This window comes from Cebus imitator, unplaced genomic scaffold, assembly GCF_001604975.1.
Source record: "Cebus imitator isolate Cc_AM_T3 unplaced genomic scaffold, Cebus_imitator-1.0 Scaffold51, whole genome shotgun sequence".
NCBI lineage: Eukaryota > Metazoa > Chordata > Mammalia > Primates > Cebidae > Cebus > Cebus imitator.
The window spans coordinates 7,942,663-7,967,726 of NW_016107366.1; the positions used below are offsets into that span (position 1 = coordinate 7,942,663).

General features: G+C 48.1%; 2 protein-coding genes across 4 annotated transcripts in view; one reads left to right on the top strand and one right to left on the bottom strand.

The window, feature by feature from the left end:
• Positions 1 to 25,064, top strand: part of TRIM14 (tripartite motif containing 14) — a 124,889-nt gene that overhangs the window by 19,478 nt on the left and 80,347 nt on the right. The window contains exons 4-6 of one of the 3 annotated variants that reach the window (XM_017527836.2): positions 4,382 to 4,544; positions 7,415 to 7,507; positions 12,746 to 13,423. In XM_017527836.2, coding sequence (XP_017383325.1) covers positions 4,382 to 4,544; positions 7,415 to 7,507; positions 12,746 to 13,395 — 906 coding nt within the window. In that variant the 3' untranslated portion in view covers positions 13,396 to 13,423. Of the gene's footprint in view, positions 1 to 4,381; positions 4,545 to 7,414; positions 7,508 to 12,745; positions 16,244 to 25,064 lie in introns of those variants that run through there. The other 2 variants (XM_017527835.2, XM_017527837.2) reach the window with 2 other exon arrangements.
• Positions 17,221 to 25,064, bottom strand: part of NANS (N-acetylneuraminate synthase) — a 28,291-nt gene continuing 20,447 nt past the window's right edge. Inside the window, exons 4-6 of the mRNA XM_017527838.2 lie at positions 22,813 to 22,967; positions 18,983 to 19,249; positions 17,221 to 17,447 (exon numbers count right to left, since the gene is read on the bottom strand). Coding sequence (XP_017383327.1) covers positions 17,238 to 17,447; positions 18,983 to 19,249; positions 22,813 to 22,967 — 632 coding nt within the window. The 3' untranslated portion in view covers positions 17,221 to 17,237. The remainder of the gene's footprint in view (positions 17,448 to 18,982; positions 19,250 to 22,812; positions 22,968 to 25,064) is intronic.

Below are 25,064 nucleotides of genomic sequence, written 5' to 3' on the forward strand. Positions count from 1 at the left end.
GTCCAGGCGCAAAACAGAACACATGTTCCCGGCGGTGGCCAGACCCCCTCAGTCAGCACTGCAGCTGAACATTGCTGGGTCTTTTTTTTTTTTTTAGAGACAGGTCAGGCTGGTCTCGAACTCCCGACTTCAGGTGATCCACCTGTCTTGGCCTCCCAAAGTGCTGGGATTACAGGCTTGAGCCACCGCGCCCGGCCTTGCTGAGCACATTTCAAAAGCCGAGTCACAGTTCGCTCAATGGTACTCCTTGGCCACTGGGCTTTGTTGAGGGAGAGTCTAAGAAACAGCCCCTGTGGCAGATCACTTGAGGCCAGAAGTTCGAGACCAGCCTGGTCAGCATGGCGAAACCCCCTCTCTACTAAAAATGCAAAAATTAGCCAGGCGTGGTGGCACATACCTGTGAGGCTGAGGCGGGAGAATCACTTGAATCTGGGAGGCAAAGGTTTGCAGTGAGCCAAGATTGCACTGCTGTACTCCAACCTGGGTGACAGAGCAAGACTCTCTCTCTCAAAAAAAAAAAAAAAATAGCCCCTGCGATGCTCATTGCTACATTTGGGGAAAGCATGTTGTCAAGGATGGTGTTCCTGTCTGTAGGGAACCGTGGAAGAAACTCTTGTCTGGTGTCAACACCCCTGTGCAGTCACTTCTGCACTAGAATTGCTTTATCACTGATAGAGCCCCTCCTGTTTCCTTCTTTGCCTTGGGATGCTCAGAGCCAAATCTGCTTTGACTAACCAGGCTAAGGCTTCACGGCAAACACTTTGTGTCTGATTTTCTCTTTGCTTCATTTTTCTCGCTATGAAGAAAAATCTTGCCGTATTAGAGGACCTTTGCAAGATACTTTAAAGGCTGTGGGACAAGGCAGGGTACAACTAAAAGTGGCACCAACTCTAACCACAGATGAGTATGGGCTCTGGCTGGAAAATCAGACAGACAAAAAAGCCAGTCAACACAAAACCAGCCAAGCCAGTCCCCAGGTGGGGATTTCCACTCTTGTGTCTTATGTGGCCTCAGTCAGTTCAGTCTGTGTCTCATCATCAGCTGTTTCAGCCAAATTCTGGGTGAGCTGCTTTCCTAGGAATGGGTATTGTGCTTTAAGAAGGGCAAGATGCACAGTGATACATTGAATTGTTTCTTTTTAAATAATGGTCCTTTTTAAGGCTATGGAATACAAAGGAATGCGTCCATGGAGAAGCATGCTGTTCTCCTTCATAAAATGGTTTCAGGGCTTTGCCATCTCTTAAATTCTCTTGTGCCAGCCAAGCGTGGTGGCTTATGCCTGTAATCCCAGCACTTTGGGATGCTGAGGTGGGTGGATCACGAGGTCAAGAGATTGAGACCATCCTTTGGCCAACATGGTAAAACCCCATCTCTACTAAAAATACAAAAATTAGCTGGGCATGGTGGTGCATGCTTGTAGTCCCAGCTGCTCCGGAGGCTGAGGCAGGAGAATTGCTTGAGCCCCAGAGGCAGAGGTTGCAGTGAGCCAAGATAGCACCACTGCATTCCAGCCTGACGACAGAGCGAGACTCTGTCTCAAAAAAAGAAAAAAAATATCTTGTGCCAAAGCTATTGATTTTAATCATTCAACATTCCCACCTTCTATGTGTTCATTGGTTTATTCATCAATACGTACTGAGCCAGGTCACTTGCTGGACATTAGGAGCTCACAGTTGGTGGGGAGACTTGCTCAGAAACAGTTATTTACAGTACAGCTTAAGCAATTTTGTAAATATGAAGCTAGCAAAATTATGTCCAAGAAATGTCTGACACTCTCTGGCTGGGAGAAGGATGCAGTCTGGGAAGACTTCTAGGAAGAGGTGATGGTAGGGCTGGGTGTTGGAAAATGAGTAGGAGCACACTGTATATATAGGGAGAGCAGAGAGGACAGACAGGAACTGTGTACATGTGAGAGCTTGGCAGGCTGGGGAACCACTTGGGGTTCAACCTGGCTTGAGGAGGGGTAGGGAGTATAAGGGTGGGGGTATTGAGAGACACAGCTGGATCCATAGGTCATGGTTAGTTCATGAAGGGCCTTATGTTTCATGGATTTTAGCATTTTCCTGTAATACAATAGGAGACAAGAATGCGTTTTTTTTTGTTTGTCTGTTTGTTTGTTTTTGAGACAGGGTCTCTGCTGCCCAGGCTGGAATGCAGTGGCTCAATCTCGGCTCACTGCAACTTCACCTTCCAGATTCAAGGGATTCTCCTGCCTCAGCCCCTTGAAGAGCTGGGACTACAGGCATGTGCCACCATGCCCAGCTAATTTTTGTATTTTTACTAGAGGCTGGGTTTCACCCTGTTGGTCAGGCTGGTCTCAAACTCTTGACCTCAAGTGATCCATCCGCCTTGGCCTCCCAAAGTGCTGGGATTACAGGCGTGAACCACCATGCCCAGCCTTGGAGTGGTTTGAACTGAGGGATAAAATCACTCACATGGTCAGGTTAGTGCTTTAGAAAAGTCACTTTAGAGACAGAGTGGAAGATGGACAGGGGAGACCAGGATGGGAGGCTGGAAGGGAGCTTGGGAGGAGGCCACAATGTCCAGGAGAGAGATGATGGTGGCCTGGACCAAGATAGGGGCAGTGGGGATAGGGAGAAACAGGCAGATCAGGAGATGCCACAGGAATGGAGATTGGAATTGGAGAATGAGTAGGGGGAATCCCGAGATGACCCTGGAGTTTCTGGCCTGAGAGATGAAGGACTGGGTTTTCTGTTCTCTGAGTCTGCAAAGGCAAAAGCAGCTGTCCTTGGTTTCATGCACTGATTTTTCCATCATACACATGTTTTGAGAAGCCATGTGTCCGGCCTGGTGCTAGGTGCTGGAGTTTGGGGTTACCAGGTGGTGACATGTGTCCTCTATCGACCCCTCATCCTACTCTACTCATCTGCCCTCTGAGCCCCCTCACCTCTCCGGAGCTGCTCCCTGCCCACCCTGGACTTCCTGCTAGTGCTCAGTCTTCCCTGACCAGCCCCATTCCAGTGTTCTGGGTGTGACCTTAGCCCTGGTTCCCCACCAAAATGAGGTTGGACTCTAGACTCCCGGCCTCCTAGGCTGAATGGGGCTTGGAGGCCATCTCACAGCCCCCTCCCAGTGTACAGCATGCTGCCAGGTAGGGCCTGCCCCTGCCCCACAGCTGAGTGCCAGGCCACCCTCCTCCCTCCTGAGGCCCCCATCTGTCCACCCCTTCTTGGGCAGGCAGTACTGCTACTGCCAGCCAAGCCTGATGACTGGGGGCAGTCAGCTTCCTTCCAACTCCTGGCCAGGACAGCCCTTCAGAAAGTGCCGTCGCGGTTCTCACCTGCAAACAGGAAAATCCACTGGAACCGTTTTAAGCAAGAAAGGAGTTTATGGAAGAATATGAGGTAGTTGGTAGGATCTCCAGGAGGGCCAGAAAGTCAGGATGGCACATGGGCATCAGGAAGGACGCCCAGGCTTCAGCAGGGGTTGGTGCCAGTATAGGCCCCACGGCGCCTATACTGACCAGAGCCCCCACCACTGCTGTCCCTGAGTGTCACATGCCACCATCGCTACCTTCACCTTCACTTCCAAATCCATGCTTTGGCTTGGAGGTGTCTGGTGACACTCCTGCATCAAAGGTGCAAAGGGGGCTGGGAGATGGGGTTTTCTAGCTTCTCCTTAGCGAAGCCACACAACACAGAAAGGTATTGAAGAGGGGCTGTCCAGGCGCAAAACAGAACACATGTTCCCGGCGGTGGCCAGACCCCCTCAGTCAGCACTGCAGCTGAACATTGCTGGGTCTTTTTTTTTTTTTTTAGAGACAGGTCAGGCTGGTCTCGAACTCCCGACTTCAGGTGATCCACCTGTCTTGGCCTCCCAAAGTGCTGGGATTACAAGCATGAGCCACCATGCCTGGCCTTTTGCTGGGTCTTTGACATCCTTCTTAGAACAGTTTACTGCACCACCTTTGTACAAGTTCCAGGGGCCCCTTCACCAGGGAGACTGACCTCTCACTCTTTTTGTACCCGACGCAGACCCATGGCACAGTGTGTGTGAGGCTGAAGCCTCACTGGGAAGGTCCCGTGTCAGCCTGACCCTGCCCTCTGCCAGCATAGCTGGCGCAGAGTAGGCCTCAATGAACACAGAAGGAAGGAAGGAAAGGAGGGAGGAAGGGAGAGGGAGGATTCCCCAGTGCCAGCATGGCAAAATCACACCTCCACATGGCTCCCACCTTGGGGCTGCTGTGTGGTCTCTCCAGGGCTCCCTCTGCTCCTGGGGGCACAGCCTGGGCTGACCACAAGTGCCAGGGCAAGGTGGAGTCTGGGCGTGCTGGTGTGGGTTTGTTCCTGGGCGCAGCACAGGAGGCTGGGACACTGCCTGCATCTCCCAGAGCCACCCTGACCCCTGTGTGCCCACACAGGCATACACGGCCGCCGAGCACGAGATGCAGCAGCAGATGAGCCTCGGGGAGCTGTGTCACCCTGTGCCCCTCTCCTTTGAGCCCATCAGGAGCTACTATAAAGGTCTCATGGAAGCCATGCAGAGTACACTACAGACGCCACTGGACATTCGCCTTAAGGAAAGTAAGTCGCCAGTGACCAACTTTGTGTCCTTACCTCCCCTAGTGCCCTTTAGCCCAGAGGTGAATGCAAAGATCATCACCCTGCATCCTGTCTCTCCCACACTGAGGCCCTTGGTTGGGTGGTCAGGGGCTCCTGGGCCTGGTGCCAACCCACCCTCACGACTTCACTTCCAACCCTTCCTGAGACGGAGACCTGCCCTTCTCCAGTCACACTGCCTGCTTCTGCCCCTCAGATCGCTCCTGGGATCCTGCCATATCTCAGCCTTGCTCTGGGCTCCCAGCTGGAATGACCAACTCTTCCTCCTCTTCCTCTGGCTGGGGCCCAAGCCCAGTACCCCCTCAAGGCAGGCTGGCACAGCTGCGCCCACCTGGGAAGCCCTTTCCTGCCAGCCCAGTCTGCTCACTCCCTCCCCTGGCCATCTCTACTCTCCCTTCCCGTACCAGGGCCTGCCCATATCCTGCTGGAGAGTGCTCATAAAGTGGATACCCCCTCCTTGTGCCTTCCTTGTAAGCACCTGAAGGGCAGGAACCAGCTTTGGGTCTACCTCTGAGCTCCCCACAGGGCATGGCACAAAACATGTCCTCAAAAATATCTATTCATTGATTCATTTATGTGCTCATTCATTCATTCATTCACCTCTGCTATCATGATTCATTCAGAACATTTATCAAGCCCCTCTTATGTGCCAGGCATAGGAGGGCACAAAACAAAACTCCTTCTCCGCTTTTGGTGCTCATAGTCCTTGTAGGGGGAGACAGACAGTGCACAACATGTCAGGTGACAAGAACTGCTATAAAGAATAATAAAGCAGGGCAAGATGGAGGACAGGAAAGTGACGAGGAGGAACCATTTTTCTTTTTTTTTTTGAGATGGAGTCTTGGTCTGTCGCCCAGACTGGAGTGCAGTGGCATGATCTCAGCTGACTGCAACCTCCGCCTCCTGGGTTCAAGCAATTCTCCTGCCTCAGTGTCCTGAGTAGCTGGGACTACAGGTGCCTGCCACCATGCCAGACTAATTTTTGTATTTTTAGTAGAGACGAGGTTTCACCATGTTGGCCAGGCTAATCTTGAACTCCTGACCTTGTGATCCGCCTGCCTCTGCATCCCAAAGTGCTGGGATTACAGGTGTGAGCCACCATGGCTGGCCGAGGACCTGTTTTGTATAAGCAGTTGGGAAGGCTTCTGAGAAGGGGACACTCAAGGTAGCCCAAAGGAAGCGTTCGTTCAGCAGCTTCTGCTGGTCTGAAGGGCCAGGGAGCACAGTGGTCATAGGCATGGCCTCTGGAGCCAGGTCTCCTGGGTTCCTACCCCAGGTCTACCCCCTAGGAACCCTGCTGAACCCTGCCATGGACGGGGCACCTCCCTTTTCCATGCCTCTGTTTCTGTATCTGTAAAGTGGAGACCATAATGTAGCCCGCTCTCCTGGGCTGCTTTGAGAATTGAATGAGCTCTTACACACTTAGTGCTAAGGCATAATAAACGCCATGTACGCCTCGGGGATTATGATTGCTGCTGCTGTTAGATCTGAGGGAGGTATGCTAGACAGGGAAAAGCAAGGGTGGAGGTCCGCGATGGGAGTGAGCTGGTCACAGAAGGAGCAGCAATGGGGACAACAGAAGTGGAAGTGGACTCGCAGGGGAGAGAGGAAAGAAATCTGAATCCCAGGATTTTGACCTGGGCAACTAACAGAAGGAAACTGTTATTTTCTGAAGTGAGAAAGCATTTAGGACTGGAGGGAATGAAGTGTTTGAACCTGTTAGATTTGAGAAGTTGGACTTCCCATGTGGTGGTATCACCCAGGCAGTAGGACCTGTGACTGTAGAGTTCTAGGGAGAGGGGCGAGGCTTTTGCCTTGATGAAAGAACAACTTCAGCCAAATTAAAGGTAAAGGAGTGTAAATGAGCAATGAATGATTTGTGACTCGGGCAGCCTTCTCAGCCTCAGTACGTTCACAGACTCCAGCGCAGCCACGTGGTGGAAGAAGATTTAGGGCCAGAAAAAGGAAAGTGGCCTACAGAAAACAGAGCTGAGGCGCAGAAGCAGCTGGGTTGGTTCCAGCTCAGCTTTTGCCTTATTTGAACACAGTTCAATCAGTTGGCTACATTTGGTTGGCCAAAACTGGGTGATTTCCATATCCAGAGTAACTATTCTAGTAAGAAAAAAAAGAATAAAAAAAAAAAAACTGGGTGATTGGCACAAGTGCGGGCTACGGTCTGTTTACACCTCCACTTGTTATAGTTGACGATGCACAGAAAAACCTTTAAGCTGAACTTCAAAGATGTAAGGAGGCAGCTGTAGGCAAAACTTGATTTAACAGCGTGCAGGTGGGCTTGATCTCTACAGGCCCCTGTGATGAGTGCTGGGAGTGCTGGGGGCGGAAGGCAGGTCTGGGGAGGCGCTGAGTGAGCTCCAGCCCCAACAGCTGGGAAGGAGGGAACCTGGGCAAGAGGGGAAGGGTGTGGGGGCTGTCCAGGCAGAGGGCACAGCAAGTGCCAAGGGCCCCGGTGCCCCTGCTGGGATGGCCTCCCCTCCTTCCTTCTTTGTGAGCACTCAGACCTTCCTGACTCAGCTCTACTTTCTTGTTTTCCGTCTTGACCCTGGAATTTGTGCATCTTCCCTGAGTCGTGGCCCATCCTTGAGTGTTGGGTCCAGTGGTTGTTCGCACCTCAGCTCCTCCTCCTGTTTAGGGCTCTCCCACACCAGCCTCGTCATCCTGGGGTTTTCCTGTCCCTGTGAATTTACATGAACCCCTTAAATCTACATGGCTCTTGGACGAGCTGCTGTGACTCTCCAGTTGTGTGGTATTTTTAGCATGTCTTACTTGTCTGCTCGCGTGAGCTCCATGCGCTCATTTCTCACAATTCCTTACAGACATGAACTGCCAGCTCTCAGACCCTTCCAGCACCAAGCCAGGTACCTTGCTGAAAACCAGCCCCTCACCAGAGCGATCTGTCTTCCTAAAATGTAAGACCCTGGGAGTGGGGAGGGGGTGGAGAGGGCGGAGACAGTGGGATGTTGGGTGGAGGAGGATCATGGAAATGGAGGTCCCTCTTTTTTTCTCATTAGAGTTTGGTTTTTTAATTATTTAAGAATTTTTAAAAAAGACTTTTATTATTAAAGACAAGTAAAACAATACATGTTCACTGTAGAAAAATTAGAAAACAAAAGAAAAATAAGTCTCATAATCTGCCCTCTTCCATGAACAATTATTATTTGTCCTTTTAGCTTTAGCACATCTAATATGCATATAATGATATATTTAATAATCTTTTTTATTTTACAAATGTGGTGTCATACTATACATACTGTTTTCTCATCTGTTTTCATTTGCTGATATATTCTGAACATTTTTATCCTCTTAAAATATTGTATATGTAGGGCCAGTCCTGGTAGCTCACACCTGTGATCCCAGCACTTTGGGAGGCCGAGGCAGGCAGACAGCTTGAGCCCAGGAGTTTGAGACCAGCCTGGGCAATATGACAAAACTCCATCCCTACAAAAAAATACAAAAATTAGTGGGCATGGTGGTATGCTTCTGTAGTTCCAGCTACTCAGGAGGCTGAGGTGGGAGGATCACTTGAGCCCTGGAGGCAGGGGTTGCAGTGAGCTGTGTTCATGCAACTATACTGTAGCCTGAGTGACAGAGTGAGACCTTGTCTCAACTGGAAAAAAAACACAACAGATAATGCATGCTTATTGTAGAAAATCAGAAATTACAAATATGTAAAAACAATGGTCCCTCCCAAGGAATACTTTTAATATTTTAATATATATTCTTTCAGATATGTGTGCATATTTTTTAAAGGGATATTATGTTTTTGTGATTTTTTTCATTAACAGTATAGCTTGAACAGTTTTTTAATTTCCCACCCTACACTGATGTGACAATTTTCTATATCAGTAAATATATAACTTTTTTTTTTGAGGCAGGGTCTCACTCTGTTGTCCAGGCTGGAATGCAGTGGCACAACTATGGCTCACTGTAGCCTCGACCTCCGGGGTTCAAGTGACCCTTCCACCTCAGCCTCCCACATAGCTAGGAACATAGATGTTTGCCACCAAGCCTGGCTAACTTTTAAAGTTTTTGTAGAGACGGAGGTCTCCCATGTTGCCCAGGCTGGTCTCGAACTCTTGGGTTCAAGTGATCCTCCCACCTCAGCCTCCCAAATTTTGGGATTACAGGCGTGAGCCACTGTGCCCAGCCAGTATTATGTGTGTGTGTGTGTGTGTGTGTGTGTGTGTGTGTGTGTGTGTCTTGCTCTGGATTGCAGTGGTGGAGTTCAGTGGTGCAGTGCTCACTGCACTCTCGACCTCTTGGTCTCAAGTGATTTTCCCACCCCAACCTCCGCATAGCTGGGACTATTGGCATGCACCACCACGCTTAGCTAATTTTTAATTTTTATTGCATTGAATGGATGTGTCATATCTAACCAATTTCATAATGTTGGATGTTTACATTTTCATTTCTATAAACAATGCTGTAATAAACATCCATTCTTGTACACATTTGTTGAATTAATGAATGAGTGAATGAACACACCATACCTCATTTTCAGATTATTTTTTAGGAGTAATTTCTGAAAGTGGAATTACTGGGTATCAATTTAAAGAAGACTTAACCTAAAGTAGGCTCAGTATCCAGTTAGCAGAGTTTATTCCAGTGCAAAGTAACCATCAGGGGACATAGGCAAACCAAAGAATGGTGGTCAGCGTTCCTGGTGTTGGGAAGGGGGCGGTGACTATCAAAATGGAGGCACTGAATAGAATTACATTTTCCATTCAAAGGCTAATCTACTGATTTAAAGGCTGGGCATGGTGGCTGATGCCTGTAATTCCAACACTTTGGGAAGCTGAGGCAGTTGGGTCACTTGACTGACGTCAGGAGTTCAAGACCAGCCTGGCCAACATGGTGAAACCCTGCCTCTACTAAAAATACAAAAATTAGCCTGGCATGGTAGCAGGCACCTGTAGTCCCAGCTACTCAGGAGGCTGATGCAGGAGAATCACTTGAACCTGGGAGGTGGAGGTTGCAGTGAACCAAGATCGTGCCATTGCACTCCAGCCTGGGTGACAGAGTGAGACTCCGTTGCAAAAAAAAAAAAAGAAATATTGATTTAAGATTTGATTGGCTACTATTGATTACACCTAAGGAGTAAACATCCTAGTGAAAATAGTTAACAATCAAAAGGGTCTCTATCTCTCCAATGTCATTTAGTATACGTTTGAATGAAGAATAGGGAATCTGGTTAATGTATAACATCTCAACACAAAAGTCAGGAAGTAATGGTCATGCACCAGAGAAGAAAAACAGCCACATTAGGTGACTCAGTTTCCAGGGCTTAACTTTTTCCACTTGGCATAATAAATTTGGAAAGTCCTGAAATTTTATTTTCTTTTTAGAGTGGACATGAATTTTTTTTTTTTTTTTTTGAGATGGAATCTGGCTCTGTCGCCCAGGCTGGAGTGCAATGGTGCGATCTCTGCTCATTGCAACCTCCACCTCCTGGGTTTGAGTGATTCTCCTGCCTCAGCCTCCCAAGTAGCTGGGATTACAGGCGCCCAGCACCACACCCAGCTAATTTTTTTGTTAGCCTTTTGATTGTTAACTATTTTCACTAGGATGTTTTTAGTAGAGACAGGGTTTCACCATGTTGGCCAGGCTGGTCTTGAACTCCTGACCTCAGGTGATACACCTGCCTTGGCCTCCCAAAGTGCTGGGATTACAGGCGTGAGCCACCGGGCCCGGCATGCATTTTTAAAGTAAACTTTAGTTGAAATATAAAACGCATAAGGAAAAGCACACAAGGCGGGGCATAGTGACTCATGCCTATAATCCTAGCACTTTGGGAGGCGAAGGCTTGCCTGAGCTCAGGAGTTCGAGACCAGCTTTGGCAACACTGTGAAAGCCTGTCTCTACTGAAATACAAAAAATTAGCAGGGTGTGGCAGCATGTGCTGTAGTCCCAGCTACGTGGGAAGCTGAAGCAGGAGAATTGCTTGAACCAGGGAGGCCAAGGTTGCAGTGAGCTGAGATTATGCCATGGCCCTCCAGCCTGGGTGACAGAGTGAGACTTTGTCTCAAAAAAAAGAAAAAGTGCACAAATCAATGATTTTTTTAAAGAAGAAATATATTTTGTAATGACCTTCAGATCAAGAAATGGAAATTTTCACTCCCGAGAAGTCTTCCTCATGTGCCCTCTTGTTTACTATCCCCAGAGGGAATCCACTCTCCAGACTTCTAGGACTGTAGGTTAGTTTTACCTGTTTTTGAACTTTTAGTAGATCATTCAGATTGTACCCTTCTGTTTTGCTTCTTTCGCTCAACATAATATGAGATTTATCCATTTTGTATACTGACATATAGAGTGTTTTTTTGTTTGAGACAGCGTCTTGCTCTGTCGCCAGGCTGGAGTGCAGTGGCCTGATCCTGGCTCACTGCAACCTCTGCCTCCCATGTTCAAGCATCCTCCTGCCTCAGCCTCCTAAGTAGCTGGGACTACAGGCGTGTGCCACCACGCCCAGCTAATTTTTGTATTTTTAGTAGAGACAAGGTTTCACCGTGTTGGCCAGGATGGTCTCGATCTCTTGAGCTCGTGATCTGCCCGCCTCGGCCTCCCAAATTGCTGGGATTACGGTGTAAGCCGCTGCTCCTGGCCTGAGTGGTTGTTGTAAATTCACTTAGCACTTCTAAGCTATCCACAGATTTTTTGGGATTTTCTGTAAATAAGCATGTCACCTGTGAATAATAATCTTTCATTTCCTCAATCCTTATTCTTGCCTTTCACTTCTTTTTCGTGCCTTGAGTTACTGCCTACTACATCTAGAACAGTGTTCAACAGAAGTGGTTATAATGAGCAGCATTTTCTCCCACGTTGGATAAATATCCAACAGAAATGCATACATATATGAATCAAAAGACCTGCACAAGAATGTTATGTGACTGAAACGCAGGTTCAATCACTCAACGCTTTGCAGAGTCCAATTAACAAAAGCGAGGTCTGGCATAAAGAAAGTGGTCTTTTTCAAAACTTAGCTTAGGGGAAGAGGTACAGGCCCCTCCTGCCCTTAAGGGTACCACCTCACTTTTGGGGCAGAAAGCAGAGGCTTTTAAATGGGGACTTTGTGTGAAGGGCATGCAGGGGAGGAGCAAGCAGATGGGGGTCTACGTGACTCATTTTGGTGCCTTATCTACCAGGTGGGTGAGCTGATGCCATTGACAACAGAACTAGGTTGTACTATGGCCATTGTGTTGAGATATTCTCCAGGTGTAAGAGTTCTGAAGCAGGCATACTTTAGCTGGTAAACTTACTGTTGTCTCTAGAGGCAATCTCCTGGTGGGAGAAAGTTCTGGTTCCTTTTAAGCAGGCAGTTAGATAAGCTTGCCCTGTAGGGGGTTATCTGGAGAAGGGAAGGTAATGGTTATAATTGCATTTCTAAAGAGCTATGTAGGGGCAGGCATGGTGGCTCACACCTGTAATCCTAGCTCTTTGGAGGGCCGAGGAGGGCGGATCACCTGAGGTCAGCAGTTTGAGACCAGCCTGGCCAACACGGTGAACCTCCTCCCCACCCCCTAGTCTACTAAAAATACAAAAAATAGCTTGGCATAGTGGTCAGCACCTGGCAATCCCAGCTACTTGGGAGGCTGAGGCAGGAGAATCGTTTGAACCTGGGAGGTGGAAGTTGCAGTGAGCCAAGATCGTGCCATTGCACTCCAGCCTGGGCAACAGGAACAAAACTCCGCCTCAAAGAAAAGAAATGCAATTGTATTGGTGGTTTCAAAAGCTTTTTAAACACACTAAATACTCCCAAAAAAAAAAAAAAAAAAAAAAATAGAGGACTAAGTTACGTGTCCAAACATCAAAATCATAGAATCTCCACTAAAATGCTCTTGTGAGTGACTATTATTTGATGTGGCAAAATGCTCCGTAGTAGATCAATCAATTTTAAAAAGCAGATTACCTAACGGCATGTATGGTGTGACACCAATCTTAAAGCTATAAAGAACGGGGGGGGGGGGAGATAGGAAGTAACACACCCTAGTGTTAACAGCGATGGGATTATTTTTAATTACATTTTTATTAGTTGGCAACAAAATTCAGACAGTATAAAGGGTGTGCAGTAGGGTGATCACTGCTTCCCCATTCCTCCAGCCCCTGCTCCAGGGACAATCGGGGTTAAAAGGGGTCTATCACTCCCTCCTTAGGCCATTTTCGCGCTTCTCCATTTTGTGCTTTGCACGTGCATGGGTGGATTCCCGGGGACCGGCCGCCGCGCTGGCCCGGCTCATCAGGCGCATCCCGTGTTCCGCCCCCTGCAGACGCGCGCACGCCCACGCTGGATCTGGACACGATGCACGCGCGCCTGCGCATGTCTGCAGACCGCCTGACCGTGCGCTGCGGCCTGCTGGGCAGCCTAGGGCCCGTGCCCGCGCTGCGGTTCGACGCGCTCTGGCAGGTGCTGGCTCGCGACGGCTTCGCCGCTGGCCGCCACTACTGGGAGGTGGACGTGCAGGAGGCTGGCGTCGGCTGGTGGGTGGGCGCGGCCTACGCCTCCCTGCGGCGCAGCGGGGCCTCGGCCGCCGCCCGCCTGGGCTGCAACCGCCAGTCCTGGTGCCTCAAGCGCTATGACCTTGAGTACTGGGCCTTCCACGACGGCCAGCGCAGCCGCCTGCGGCCCCGCGAAGACCTCGACCGGCTCGGCGTCTTCCTGGACTACGAGGCCGGCGTCCTCGCCTTCTACGACGTGACGGGTGGCATGAGCCACCTGCACACCTTCCGCGCTACCTTCCAGGAGCCGCTCTACCCGGCCCTGCGTCTCTGGGAGGGGGCCATCAGCATCCCGCGGCTGCCCTAGGGGCCAGGACCAGCGTGACAGCCTCCAGGTCTGTACCTAGATCAGCGTGGCTGGTCCCCTTACTGCCTACTTCTCAGGGCCCTCTCCCTGCCCCAGCCCTCCCCAACCGGTCACACCCACAGTGCTTTGAAGGGATCTTCTCCTAGGCTAGTTTGAAACATGCCCCAAACAAGTCCGCTGCTGCCCTCTTATCAGACCTCCGCACCCCCACCCACCATCACTTACTCTGCTTTAGTCCACCTCCTTCAAAGTGACATACCCACAGATAAGCCCTCAGCATCCGGAACACATCATCCACCACCTGGGAACTTTCTCCCTTGTACAGCACAGGAACCTGGCACATAGTAGGCACACAGTAAATATCTGTGAATGAATGAGTCATCCAGCACTGACTCTTCTGTCCCTTGAGGTCTCTTGGATCTACCGCTTCCTCCTCACCTATTTCATCTTGTCCACATCACACCTTTCTCCAGAACAACTGTGAGAGCTTCTTAGCAGTTCCTGGTCTGAACCCTCTCCCAGTCCTCATCTTCACCCTAAAACCAGGGTGCTCTTCCTAAAATTTCACTTGTCAGAACTACGAAGAGGCTTCCAGGAGTTTCCATGGAAAAACAAAAAAATTCAAGCACCTCACCTTAGCATTTAAGGCCTGTCTAGTCTGCTCAAAATTACTTATCCTCACCTAGCTCCTACCACTGTTCTTAGAGGCTCTCCAGTCAGAAATGTGTCACGTAGCTCCACCTCCACACCTCTCTACTGCCAGCATTCATGCAGGAAAAGTCTTCACCTGTCTTAGTCTTCGCCAGGCTTATCTGTGCCAGGAAGTCTCCCCAAACCACCAGAATCTCACTATCAGAGCCACCTGGTACCTGTCTTTCCAAGTAGATTGGAAGCTTTGGAAGATTAGCTTTGTCCTATACTCTCTCCACCCTGAAAAGTTCAGAAAGCCCCCTTCCCTCCCAAGCAGTGAATAACAACCAGCAGGTGCCTATTACTGAGTCACAGAACAGCTGAGCTGGGAGGGCCTCACAGGTCACCCAGCCAGTTCTCGTTGTAGATTTGGGGAGTCTGAGGTCCTAAAAGAAAGCAGAACTGCATAAAGTTACCCCGTGGTGCTGTAGGGAGGCCAGGCCTGTGCGCCATCCACCCACCCCCAGGCAAGCAACTGACCTGTCCACTGGCCCAGCCCTTAGGCCCAGCTTTCAACCTGGGAGATTTTCTCAGGAGATGCCGGAAAGGAATCAGCAGGTGACCGTTGCTAAGCAACCAAAGGGGGTGGTGTTTCCCAACTCTTGGGACAGAAAGGGGAAGAGCGCCTTAAATCCAGATGTTGCCAAGGAAACCAGAGCGCCCAGCTGTCTGGAATGAAGTGACAGAAATAGAGAACAGTAGGCCCTCACACGGAGGCCTGCTCCTCTAGCAGGGAGGGGGAGGCCTCTTCCCAGGGCCTGTGTCTCCATTCTGAAGGTTCTGCATCCTGTTTTGTCAATTCCCTAGATGGTTTTCAAGTTAACATTCTGTTAAAGCATCTTCGTAGGTGCTTGGTAGGAAGGCAAAGCCAAATCCTTGTGGTATAGTTTGAACCATATAAAACTGACAATTTTCAACAGTTTTTGAGTTTAAAATGGCACTTTGATATGGGGCAGTGTAGCAGAATAATACCAGACAGACAAAACCTCGCAAATGCCTTAACTTCTAACCAAAGACTTTAAAACTCTGGTTGAACAATCTTAAAGCACTATGCTGCTGGAATAATGAGAAAAAGGGAAATTAATTCTACTAGGAATGGCTCACACTGAATTGTGACAGGCAGAGGACATTCCTGACAGAGGGAAGATGAATACACTTGACTCCCACATCTCTGTCCATCCCTGATGACCAAGACCTCTTCCCAGACCCACAGCTGCAGGGGCCAAGTAATAACAGCTCTTACTAGTTTGTAAGGCACTGTTCTAACGCTTTACAACAAAACTCATCTGATCCTTTCATTATCCCTAGGGAGTAGAAAGTTATCCCAATTCTATACATGGCAAAATGGAGACCCAGAGTCACTTGCCCAAGGGTCACACAGCTAGTGGTGGAGCTGGGGTCTGGGTCCAGGCCATTGAGTTCCAGGTTTGTGCTCATGGCCACCACAAGGCCCTACTGCTCAGGGTGAATGCAGCTGGTCTCTGGCCAGTGCCTGGTGCTCTGGCCTCTCTCATGGAGCTACTGCCCATGATGCTTTCCTTTTGCCTGGTTAGTCTGCGAGACTTGAGTCTACCTTTGGATTGCCTTCCTTGGGGTCTGAGATGAGGCCTTATGCCCAGAGGGGAACTTAAGTTTGGGATTCATGTAGCACAGACAGAGCTAGGCTGTAAAGGTCACAGACTGGCTATATCAAGACCCATGCTGCCCAGAAAGCTGCAGTTTTAGTCCCTAATCAACTGTGTGACCAGGACTAGTCATGTTTTACTTCTCTGTGCCATCTATAAAATGGGGATAATGGCACTGACTACCAGTGTTGTGAGGCTCAAATGAGCCAAAGGTTATTGACTTGCCTTAAAAACTATAGTGCTGTATCATTTTTGTCAGCATTCCCAAGGGAGCTCGCACTATACTGACAGTGCCAAGACTACTGGTATTCCCAGCTGCCATGTGGCAGGAGCAGGAGCTACTAGAATATGCTCAGCACAGGAATGAGGCTTCCTTGGTTTCCATGTCTTTCAGAGTACTAATCACTTACCTTATTCTCTTTGAGACTTGTAGACATTTCTTTATTGATATGTCAAATTGCTTGCAGTTATCTTTCAATGACAGCAATTCTCTAATATTTGGTTTAATAAAATGTGAATAATGTCCCTTTTAACTATGGTCTTTATTAGGAGTTCATGTTGCTTCAAGTGCCTGGCGCCCAGACCTGGACAGCCCCTCACTCATATCCTATTGCTTCCACAGCCTCCTGGTGATAGTCAGCTGCTCCCTGATTGTCTCTAGGGATGGAGCATTCACGCTTCTGACAATAACTCACTAAAGTTCTCACTAATGTGTAAACAAACCCTGACTCCCAGCTGTTACCATCCAAGACAGTATTATAGCTCACTGCAACCTTGAACTCCTGGTCTCAAGCGATCCTCCCGCCCCAGCCTCTTAAGTAGTTGGGACTACAAGCCCATACCAGCATACCTGGCTCACATGTCACCTTCTAACATATTGTGTGACTGACTCACTATACTGTGGATTTTTGTGCATCTGCCCCCATCTCAATGGAAGTTCCCTGAGGAAGGAATTGGGGCTGTTAGTGGCCATATCCTCTGTGCCTAAAGCAGTGTCTGGCACACAGAAGGCCCTCCATATTTGTTCAGAGAAGGAACACATGCCATTTCCCTCTGCTCGGAGAGGAGTGCCTTCAGCATTTTTCTGCCTACAAGATCCTGTGACCAATCCTTTCTGTGATGTGGAGTGACTGCTATATGATGCTAACTAAACACAGAGGCCAAGGGTGGGAAAGGAATAAAGGTAATGGAGAAGTAAAGGGCTGTAAGCAATCAGAATGAAGGCTTACTACACTAGAGGACCTGTGCAGCCAGCTCTCGCCCCTCTCTGCAGCCAGCCAGCAACTGGAGGATACGGACTTCTTTGGAGCCACCTCCTGCTCTGGGCTGGCCAACTTGAAGCAGAGACTGCTTCACTGGATCTTTTTCTCTCTCCAGTGGGCTGACACAGGGCCTAGCCCAGAAATGTCCGCTGTCTAACGAGCGGGTAGAGGTGGATGATGGCCAGGTCCCTGGGGACCACCATTCCTGCCCCTGCCTCACTCAAGAAACACCCGACAGCAAGGGAACTGAGAATGGCACTTTATTTTAAGACTTGATTTTTTTGCCATGATTATCTACCATTTCTTCCATGATGGTGTCATCTTCTTCAATAGTGACCAGGACCTTCTTGCCCACTAGATTAAAGATGTCTTCGGGAGGATAGCCTTTGGGCTCACCTACTTTCACGGTGAGCATGTCCATTGTTAGAATGGTGCCTTCCGGAATTTTCACTTTGGCCACCACAGACTTGCCCAGCTGTGGACAAAATGAACATTCAGTGCCAGCTTCACAGAACTAACTAGTGTACACTATGTACACTCTAGGTCCCTAATCAGTACCAAGGCAGTACCTTGGGAGCAGGGACTCTTGTTGACCCCTACACTGCTCAGAATCTCATACATTCAGAGACACAGAGGAGGGGCCTTTACAGTAAAGTGCAAAGGAAAGAGCTCAGGCTATGTAGGCAGAGCCAGATTCAAATCCCAGTTAGCAGGGTATAGGCCATGTTTTAGTTTCTGTCAAACAAACTATCCTGTCAGATGACTGTAAGGATTGGTGATATTACAGAATGTACCGGGAACGCAGAATGCTCTCACTACATGCAAACTCTGATTCCTTTGGTCACCATGCAGCTCAATATCTCATGGCAAGAAAAGGAGCCCCTGAGGAAGGGGCAGATAGGAAGGGGCCCCCGAGGAAGAAGCAGATTGGACAGGCAGGTGAGGGAATGAAGGGTACCTGAAGCTCACGACCAGTGCTTGTCTTCTCCATAAATGCCTTCAAATAAATTATCTGTTCTATTACTCTATATCCTCCACATAAGAGCGCAAGGAATCAATTCTGCTTGGAATGTAGTGCCAGGAAAAAATGTCTGTCAAGTGATAATCTTGCATCCTGTTATGTCCTCAGCGAGCCAAATTAAGTGCTTAGCAGTTATAAATCTTACTCTGGTTTCTGGCCTAATTCTCTCCTGTTTTCTCCATAAAGAAACTTTCTTTTTTACTACTAATTTCCTGGTACATATGCATCTTTGATTTGGGGAAGCAGGGGGGCCCCACTAGAATAAAAGATGAGCACAGTCCCAGGCATGCCTGGTGTTGGTCTTTGCCTTGACCCTGACAGCTGTAGAGGTTAGGTGTGTGCATGCCTGCAGCCCCCAGATGCCTGCCTGGCTCTATGACTCAGAGGCAAGAAGGTCCAGGCCATGGCTTTCAGAAGCCCTGATAGTCAGCATGCCAGGCAGTGCTTCTAGGCCCACCATCCCTCTGTCTGAAGGTCAGTGCTGCACAAGGAATAGCTGCATCATCACCCACCCACCCCTGCAACGACCCGCTGCCCCTCCAGCCAGTGCCACCCTGGCTTAGGGAATGCCATAGGCTCTTCTGGTACCTCAGGGGACACCTCACCTAAATGCTTCTCAGGGCTTACCTGCTCCAAGGGAGCCCAAACTTGACTTATTCCAGGGCCTCACCCCATTACATATTCTGGAGTCTAGAAGTACTGGGCCATGGGCTTCAGAGAATTAGTGGAAGACTCTAATGTGATCCTAGCTGGTGAGAGAAACTGCTAAAGTTCCCTTTAGATAACACATTTCTCCTGCTGCTTCTACCAGCAGGAGGGACATGCATTACTGAAGAGGACCCTGAAGAAGCTGACAGGGGTAGGGGCACATTCCTTCATCATTTCATTAGCCTGGCTCAGGGAGGGCTGGTCCTGACCATCCCTCCCAGGTCAGTCTATCCTGTTTCTGCTCACAGCAGCAGAGATGAGTGGAGTCGGGCAGGACGCACCTTCTCATTGCAGGCCATCTCACAGGGCAGCAGCTGCTTGGTTGGGGAGCCTAGGGCACGTTCCACAAGGCGCACTGACCGTACCAGCTCCGCCAGTTCTCCAGGCTCCAGCGAGGCTGAATGGTCACTCCCCTTCCAGGTCTTGTCCAAAGTTATGTGACGCTCTAACACCTTGGCCCCCAAAGCCACTGCGGCCACAGATATCGCTATGCCTGTTTCATGCCCAGAATACCCTATGGGAATGTCAGGAAAGAGCTTCTGATATTCCTTTAAAATAGAAAAAGAAAAATAAGGTTAAATATCATGCTGCTTCATCATATTCTCCAGGGTCAAGCACATCTGGTTGAGCCCTGGTTTAGCCACTCATTAGCTATGCAACCAGGGGCAAGATACTAAGGCTCTGTGAGCCTCTCTTTGCAAGAGATGATAGTAGTACCTGCTGAGTGTTGCTGTAAATGCATGAAAAGCACTCAGCACACTGTAGATGCTCTAAAAACAATGGTTACTGTTCTTATAAAGAATGCATTTTAAGAATGTTTCACATTGCACAATACACCAAGAATAACAACAGAACTATAACTGAATAACCTCATTCAAAAAGCGTCTGTCACATTTAATTAGCCTGAGCTGCTGAAAGCGAATGTGCTATATGCACAAATATCACCATCAATAATATACACAGCTCAATCTCAAAACAGTCCTTTGGTAGAAATGATAATCTGCTATCTGTAATTCACTGAATGCAACAAAAGACACTCTAGACAGATGAGTCCTCTTGGTGAGGTTGACCAGAAAGCTGAGTACAGTAGAAAGACTCAGGTGGGATGTATTATTATTCTTTTGTCATTATTTCTTTTTGAAACAGGGTCTCACTCTGTCGCCAAGGCTGGAGTGCAGTGGCTCGATCACGGCTCACTGCAACCTCCATCTCCCGGGTTCAGGTGATTCTCCTACCTCAGCCTTCCAAGTAGCTGGGACTACAGGTATGCGCCACCAAGCCCAGCTAATTTTTGTATTTTTAGTAGAGACGGGGTTTTATCACGTTGGCCAAGCTGGTTTTGAACTCCTGGCCTTAGGCAAAACTCCTGCCTCAGCTTCCCAAAGTGCTGGGACTACAGGCATGAGCCACCGCGCCTGGTCTTAGGTGGGGTTTAATAAAAGATTAGGAGGGTTAGGTGACAAAAACCTTGAAAATCAGGCTTAAGGATGTGTGATGGAGTGTGGATTGCTAAGTTTGGAAATCCAAACCACTGTATTATGCATGGGCTAGGCCCAAGATGGGGTAGGCTGGCAAAATACCGCAATGCGTGGTGTCAGGAGAGAGCACATGACAGCAGCTTGAGTGGGGACGGAAAGGAAAGGGTGGCTACGATATGCTGAAAAGGAAAATATGTAGAGTCACATGTACTAAACTGTTAATTATCAAAATCTCTGTGGGATGGGAGTGCAGGTGATGTTTACTTTCGACATTGTGCGTTTCAGAGTTAAGAAAAAATGATTTCTAACTTTAAAAAATAATGATTTAGATAAGCTATAAGTGAAGCAAAAACAGGTTTGGGAGGGACAAAGTTTAGATAAAAAGAGAGCAATGTCAGTTTTCAAAAAGGCTAACTTTTAAAAGTTAAAGACTGTATAGCAACATATAAGAAAGCTTTTGGGAAAAAACAATGTCAAATACTATACTGAAAGGAAAATATAAAAGAAAAACAACTGCAATATCAGTAATGCAGCCTGTTGGCAGAGAAAAAAAACCTGCAATATCAGAATTATAAGTATGTGTGGATAGATTTCCATTAATGTTACTATAATCATTTTAATGATAATTACACATATATTATCATGAATGAAGTTAAATTTGTAGTGCTACAGGAAGAACTGATAGAGATGGTGTGAGATAATAAGAGACAAAGAACTAGGAAGACATGCCCAGGTTCTAGTTCCAGCTTTGCCACAAGCTGCTGTGGGATCCCAGGCTTCCCCACTTGGGACTGGACTTTACCATCTGTGAAATGACTAGGTAGGTAAAATCCTAGGAGAGAGTAATCTCCCCTAGGGCTGTCACTGTAAGTAGTTTGAGCCTCAGGGATGCTCAGAATTAGAAAATAAGAGCCAGCAAATAACAAAGTAGAAAAAGCCAGAAGTTTCTAGAAGGCCCCCTATAACTCAATATGAAAAAAGAGGGATATTTATCTGTACGCTAGTGTTCATAGCACCATCACTCACAATAGCCAAAAGGTAAAATCATCCCAAATGTCTGTTGACAGGCGGATAGTTTTGTTTGTTTGTTTCGTTTTGTTTTTTTCTGAGATGGAGTCTCACTCTGTTACCCAGGCTGGAGTGCAGTGGCATGATCTTGGCTCACTGCAACCTCCACCTCCTGAATTCAAGTGATTCTCCTGCCTCAGCCTCCCAAATACTGAGACCACAGGTGTGCACCACCATGCCTGGCTACTTTTTCTATTTTTTAGTAGAGAAGGGATTTCACCATGTTGGCCTGGCTGGTTTTGAACTTCTGACCTTAGGTGATCCACCCACCCCGACCTCCCAAAGTGCTAGGATTACAGGCGTGAGCCACTGTGCCTGACCTTGGGTAGAGTTTTAAAATGTGATATATATGCATGATGGAATACTACTCAGCCTTAAAGAGGAAGAAAATTCTGACGCGTTACAACCATGATGATCCTTGAGGACATCATGCTAAGTGAAAAAAAGCTAGTCACAGATAAATACTGTATGATTTCACTTTGCCTAGAGTAGTCAAATTCAGAGAGTCAGAAAGTAGAATGGTGGTTGCCAAGAGCCAGGGAGTTCGGGTTTATTGGGTGTGGAGTTTCAGTTTGAGAGGATGAAACAGTTCTGGAGATGGATAGTGGTGATGACAGCACACAGTGTGAATGTACTCAATGCCACTAACCTGCACATCTGAAAATGTTTCCTTTCTCAGTGTATTGTCTGCTTTTTTTTTTCCTTTTGTGGTAAACACAAAGCATAAGACTGGCTATTGTAACCATTTTCAGATGTGTATGTATTTAAAGGCAAAGATGATGACTCGACTTTAAACTTTATAATCGGAGTTTATGTGCAGTTTTGGTATATCAATTATACTTTATTGAAGCTGGAAGGAAATGATAATAGATTTTGAGTTTTATAATTTGACAGCAAACTGAGATTTTATTCTTATAGCTTGTGATCCAGTGATTCCTTCAGCAAGCATTTGCTGACATCTACCAATTTCCTGAGTCTTGTTGATGAATCCTAGAGAAGGATGTTGAAGTGCCCTAAATAGGTAAGCTCAAGCAGTGACGAATTAAGATTGGTTTTAAGAAAATTTTTCTTTTTTTGAGATACAGTCTTAGTCTGTTGCTCAGGCTGGAGTGCATGGCACCATCTCAGCTCACTGCAACCTCCGCCTTCTGGGTTCAATCGATTCTCCTGCCTCCATCTCCCAAGTAGCTGGGACTTTAGGCATGTGCCATCATGCCTGGCTAATATTTGGATTTTTTAGTAGAGACAGGGTTTCACCATATTGGACAGGCTGGTCTCAAACACCTGACCTCGTGATCCACCCGCCTTGGCGTCCCAAAGTGCTAGCATTACAGGCATGAGCCACCGCACCCGGCCAAGAAAATTTCACTTACAGTCACCCTCTTTAGAATGTATGTGCTTCCTCAACTGCTTAGTTCTAATTTGATTTGATAACAGCAAGACTGTCAGAGGATGTTTAAATTATAAAGTGTGCCATGGTTTATTAGAATTTTGTTTTTATAAAAACGACTACGTCTTCCACATAGTAAACGGCCCAAGAAGGGAACCCTTTCCCTCCTGCTCACCGGAATGACCCGCAGGTTGACGTCCTCAGGCTGGAGTGGGTACGCGCTGGTACACTGCAAGAAGCAGAAGTTGGGGTTGAGGGGCTTCACGATCTGATAGACTTGCTTCATGGTGTCCATCGACTGCATCCCGCTGGAGATCACCATTGGGCGACCTGAGTAATCCAGTACCAACACCATCAGCACTGTCTCTTTAGAGGTTCTGACTCTCCCCAACACTCCCAACTGCTGGTCTCATCATTCAGCTGAACTTCACAAACATCTCTTAAAACACTCTGCCAGCCACTGTGGGGGAACAGAGAGGAGCTTGTTGGGTTCCTGCCCTCGGCCACAGGTAAGGTGGGCTGTCCTCTGCCCCTCAATACTATTCTAGAGCAAAATGAATTGAATTAAAGAGGCAGAGGAATTTCACACTGCCAAGTGGAAAATGACCATCTCATCTGATTAGTAGGTTGTACACCATGGCAGTATAGTAGAATGTGTCCTGATCCCCAAGAGTGTGAATGTGAGGTGTGGAGCTGCCACTTCTAGCTGTGCCTGGGCAGAGCACTGTCCTTCTCTGAGTCTCAGAGGCCTCCCCTATGAAATAAGTATCAAGCATCATAATCATGACCTGGTTCAGTCCTAGGAGTGTTATGAGAGTGAAATGAAATTGTTCATATGTTGTAAAACTGCTTTGACCATAGCTCACTATGGTCTCAAACTCAAGCAATCCTCTTACCTCAGCCTCCCAAGTAGCTGGGACCACAGGTATGCACCACCACACCCAGCTAGGTTTTATATATACTGTCATAGCCTTAATTTCTTATAAACTTTAATTAAAAAATTTTCTAGGATGGGCACAGTGGTTCACATCTGTAATCCCAACACTTTGGAGGTTGAAGTAGGAGGATCACGTGAATCCAGGAATTCAAGACCAACCTGGGCAACACAGAGAGACCTTGTCGCTATTAAAAAAATTTTTTTCATGGGAGGGATCCAAGATGGCTGCTTAGGAGCAGCTCTGGATAGCAGTTCCCAGCAAGACCGTGAAGGGTGAGTGGACGCCGCATTCCAGATGGATTTTTATTGCCCACAGACCAGGAGATTCCCAGGTGGAAGAGCCCCTTGGGTCGCCAGCGCAGCTGTTTGGCCATCGCAGCAGGTCTCTGCACAAAATACTCACATGGGTCCGGGCACCATTTTAGCTAGCGACTGGAGCACCTGGGAGACAGAGTTGCTTGTTCAACTGATAAAAAGGGGACTGAAACAGGGAGCCAGGCCAGGAGATTCTCAGGCGAAAAAGCACCATGAATCTCCAGCGCGGCTGTTTTCAGCTGGCACAGTGGGTCGCCGCACAGGAAATCACAGATCTGGGCACCTTTTCAACAGGTGACTGGAAGGCCTGGGAGACAGAGTCGCCTGTTCAACTGAAAAAAAGGGGACTGAAACAGGAAGCCAGGCCAGGAGATTCCCTCGCGAAAGCACCACAAGTCTCCACTGGCTGTTTCAGCCGGCGCAGCAGGTCTCCACACAAGAAATCACACAAATCCAGGTGACTGGAACACCTGGGAGACAGAGTCACCCGTTCAACTGAAAAGAAAAGGGATCTGAGGCAGGGAGCCAGGTGATCAGGTTTAGCTGGTCCCACCCCCACAAAAACCAGCAAGCATGGCTGAGCCCAGGACAGTCTGGCTCTGTAGGGGAGGGGCGTCCACCATTACTGAAGCAGTCCACCACTACCGAGGTGGCCCGCCAAGGCAGTCTGCCATTACAGAGGTGGGCCACCATTGCCAAGGCAGTTCTAACTATACCCCTATAAAAAGGACTGCAGGGAAGTTCACATGGCAGCTGGGCAGAGCCCACAGCAACTCAGCAAAACCTCTGCTGGCAGACTGTGACTAGGCTGCCTCCTCGCTGGGCAGGGCAGCCCTGAAAAAAGGAAGCAGCACGACAGACACTTATAAAGATCACAGGTAAATAAATCCACAAAGATGGGAAGAAACCAGCACAAAAAGGATGAAAACACCCAAAAGCAGAATGCCTCTCCTCCTACAAGGGATCACAACTCCTCACCAGCAAGGGAACAAGGCTGGATGGAGAACGAGTCTGATGAATTGACAGAAACAGGCTTCAGAAGGTGGGTAATAAGAAACTTCTCTGAGCTAAAAGAACATGTTCTAACCCAATGTAAAGAAACTAAGAACCTTGAAAAAATGTTTGATGAAATGCTAACGAGAATAAACAGCTTAGAGAGGAATATAAATGAATTG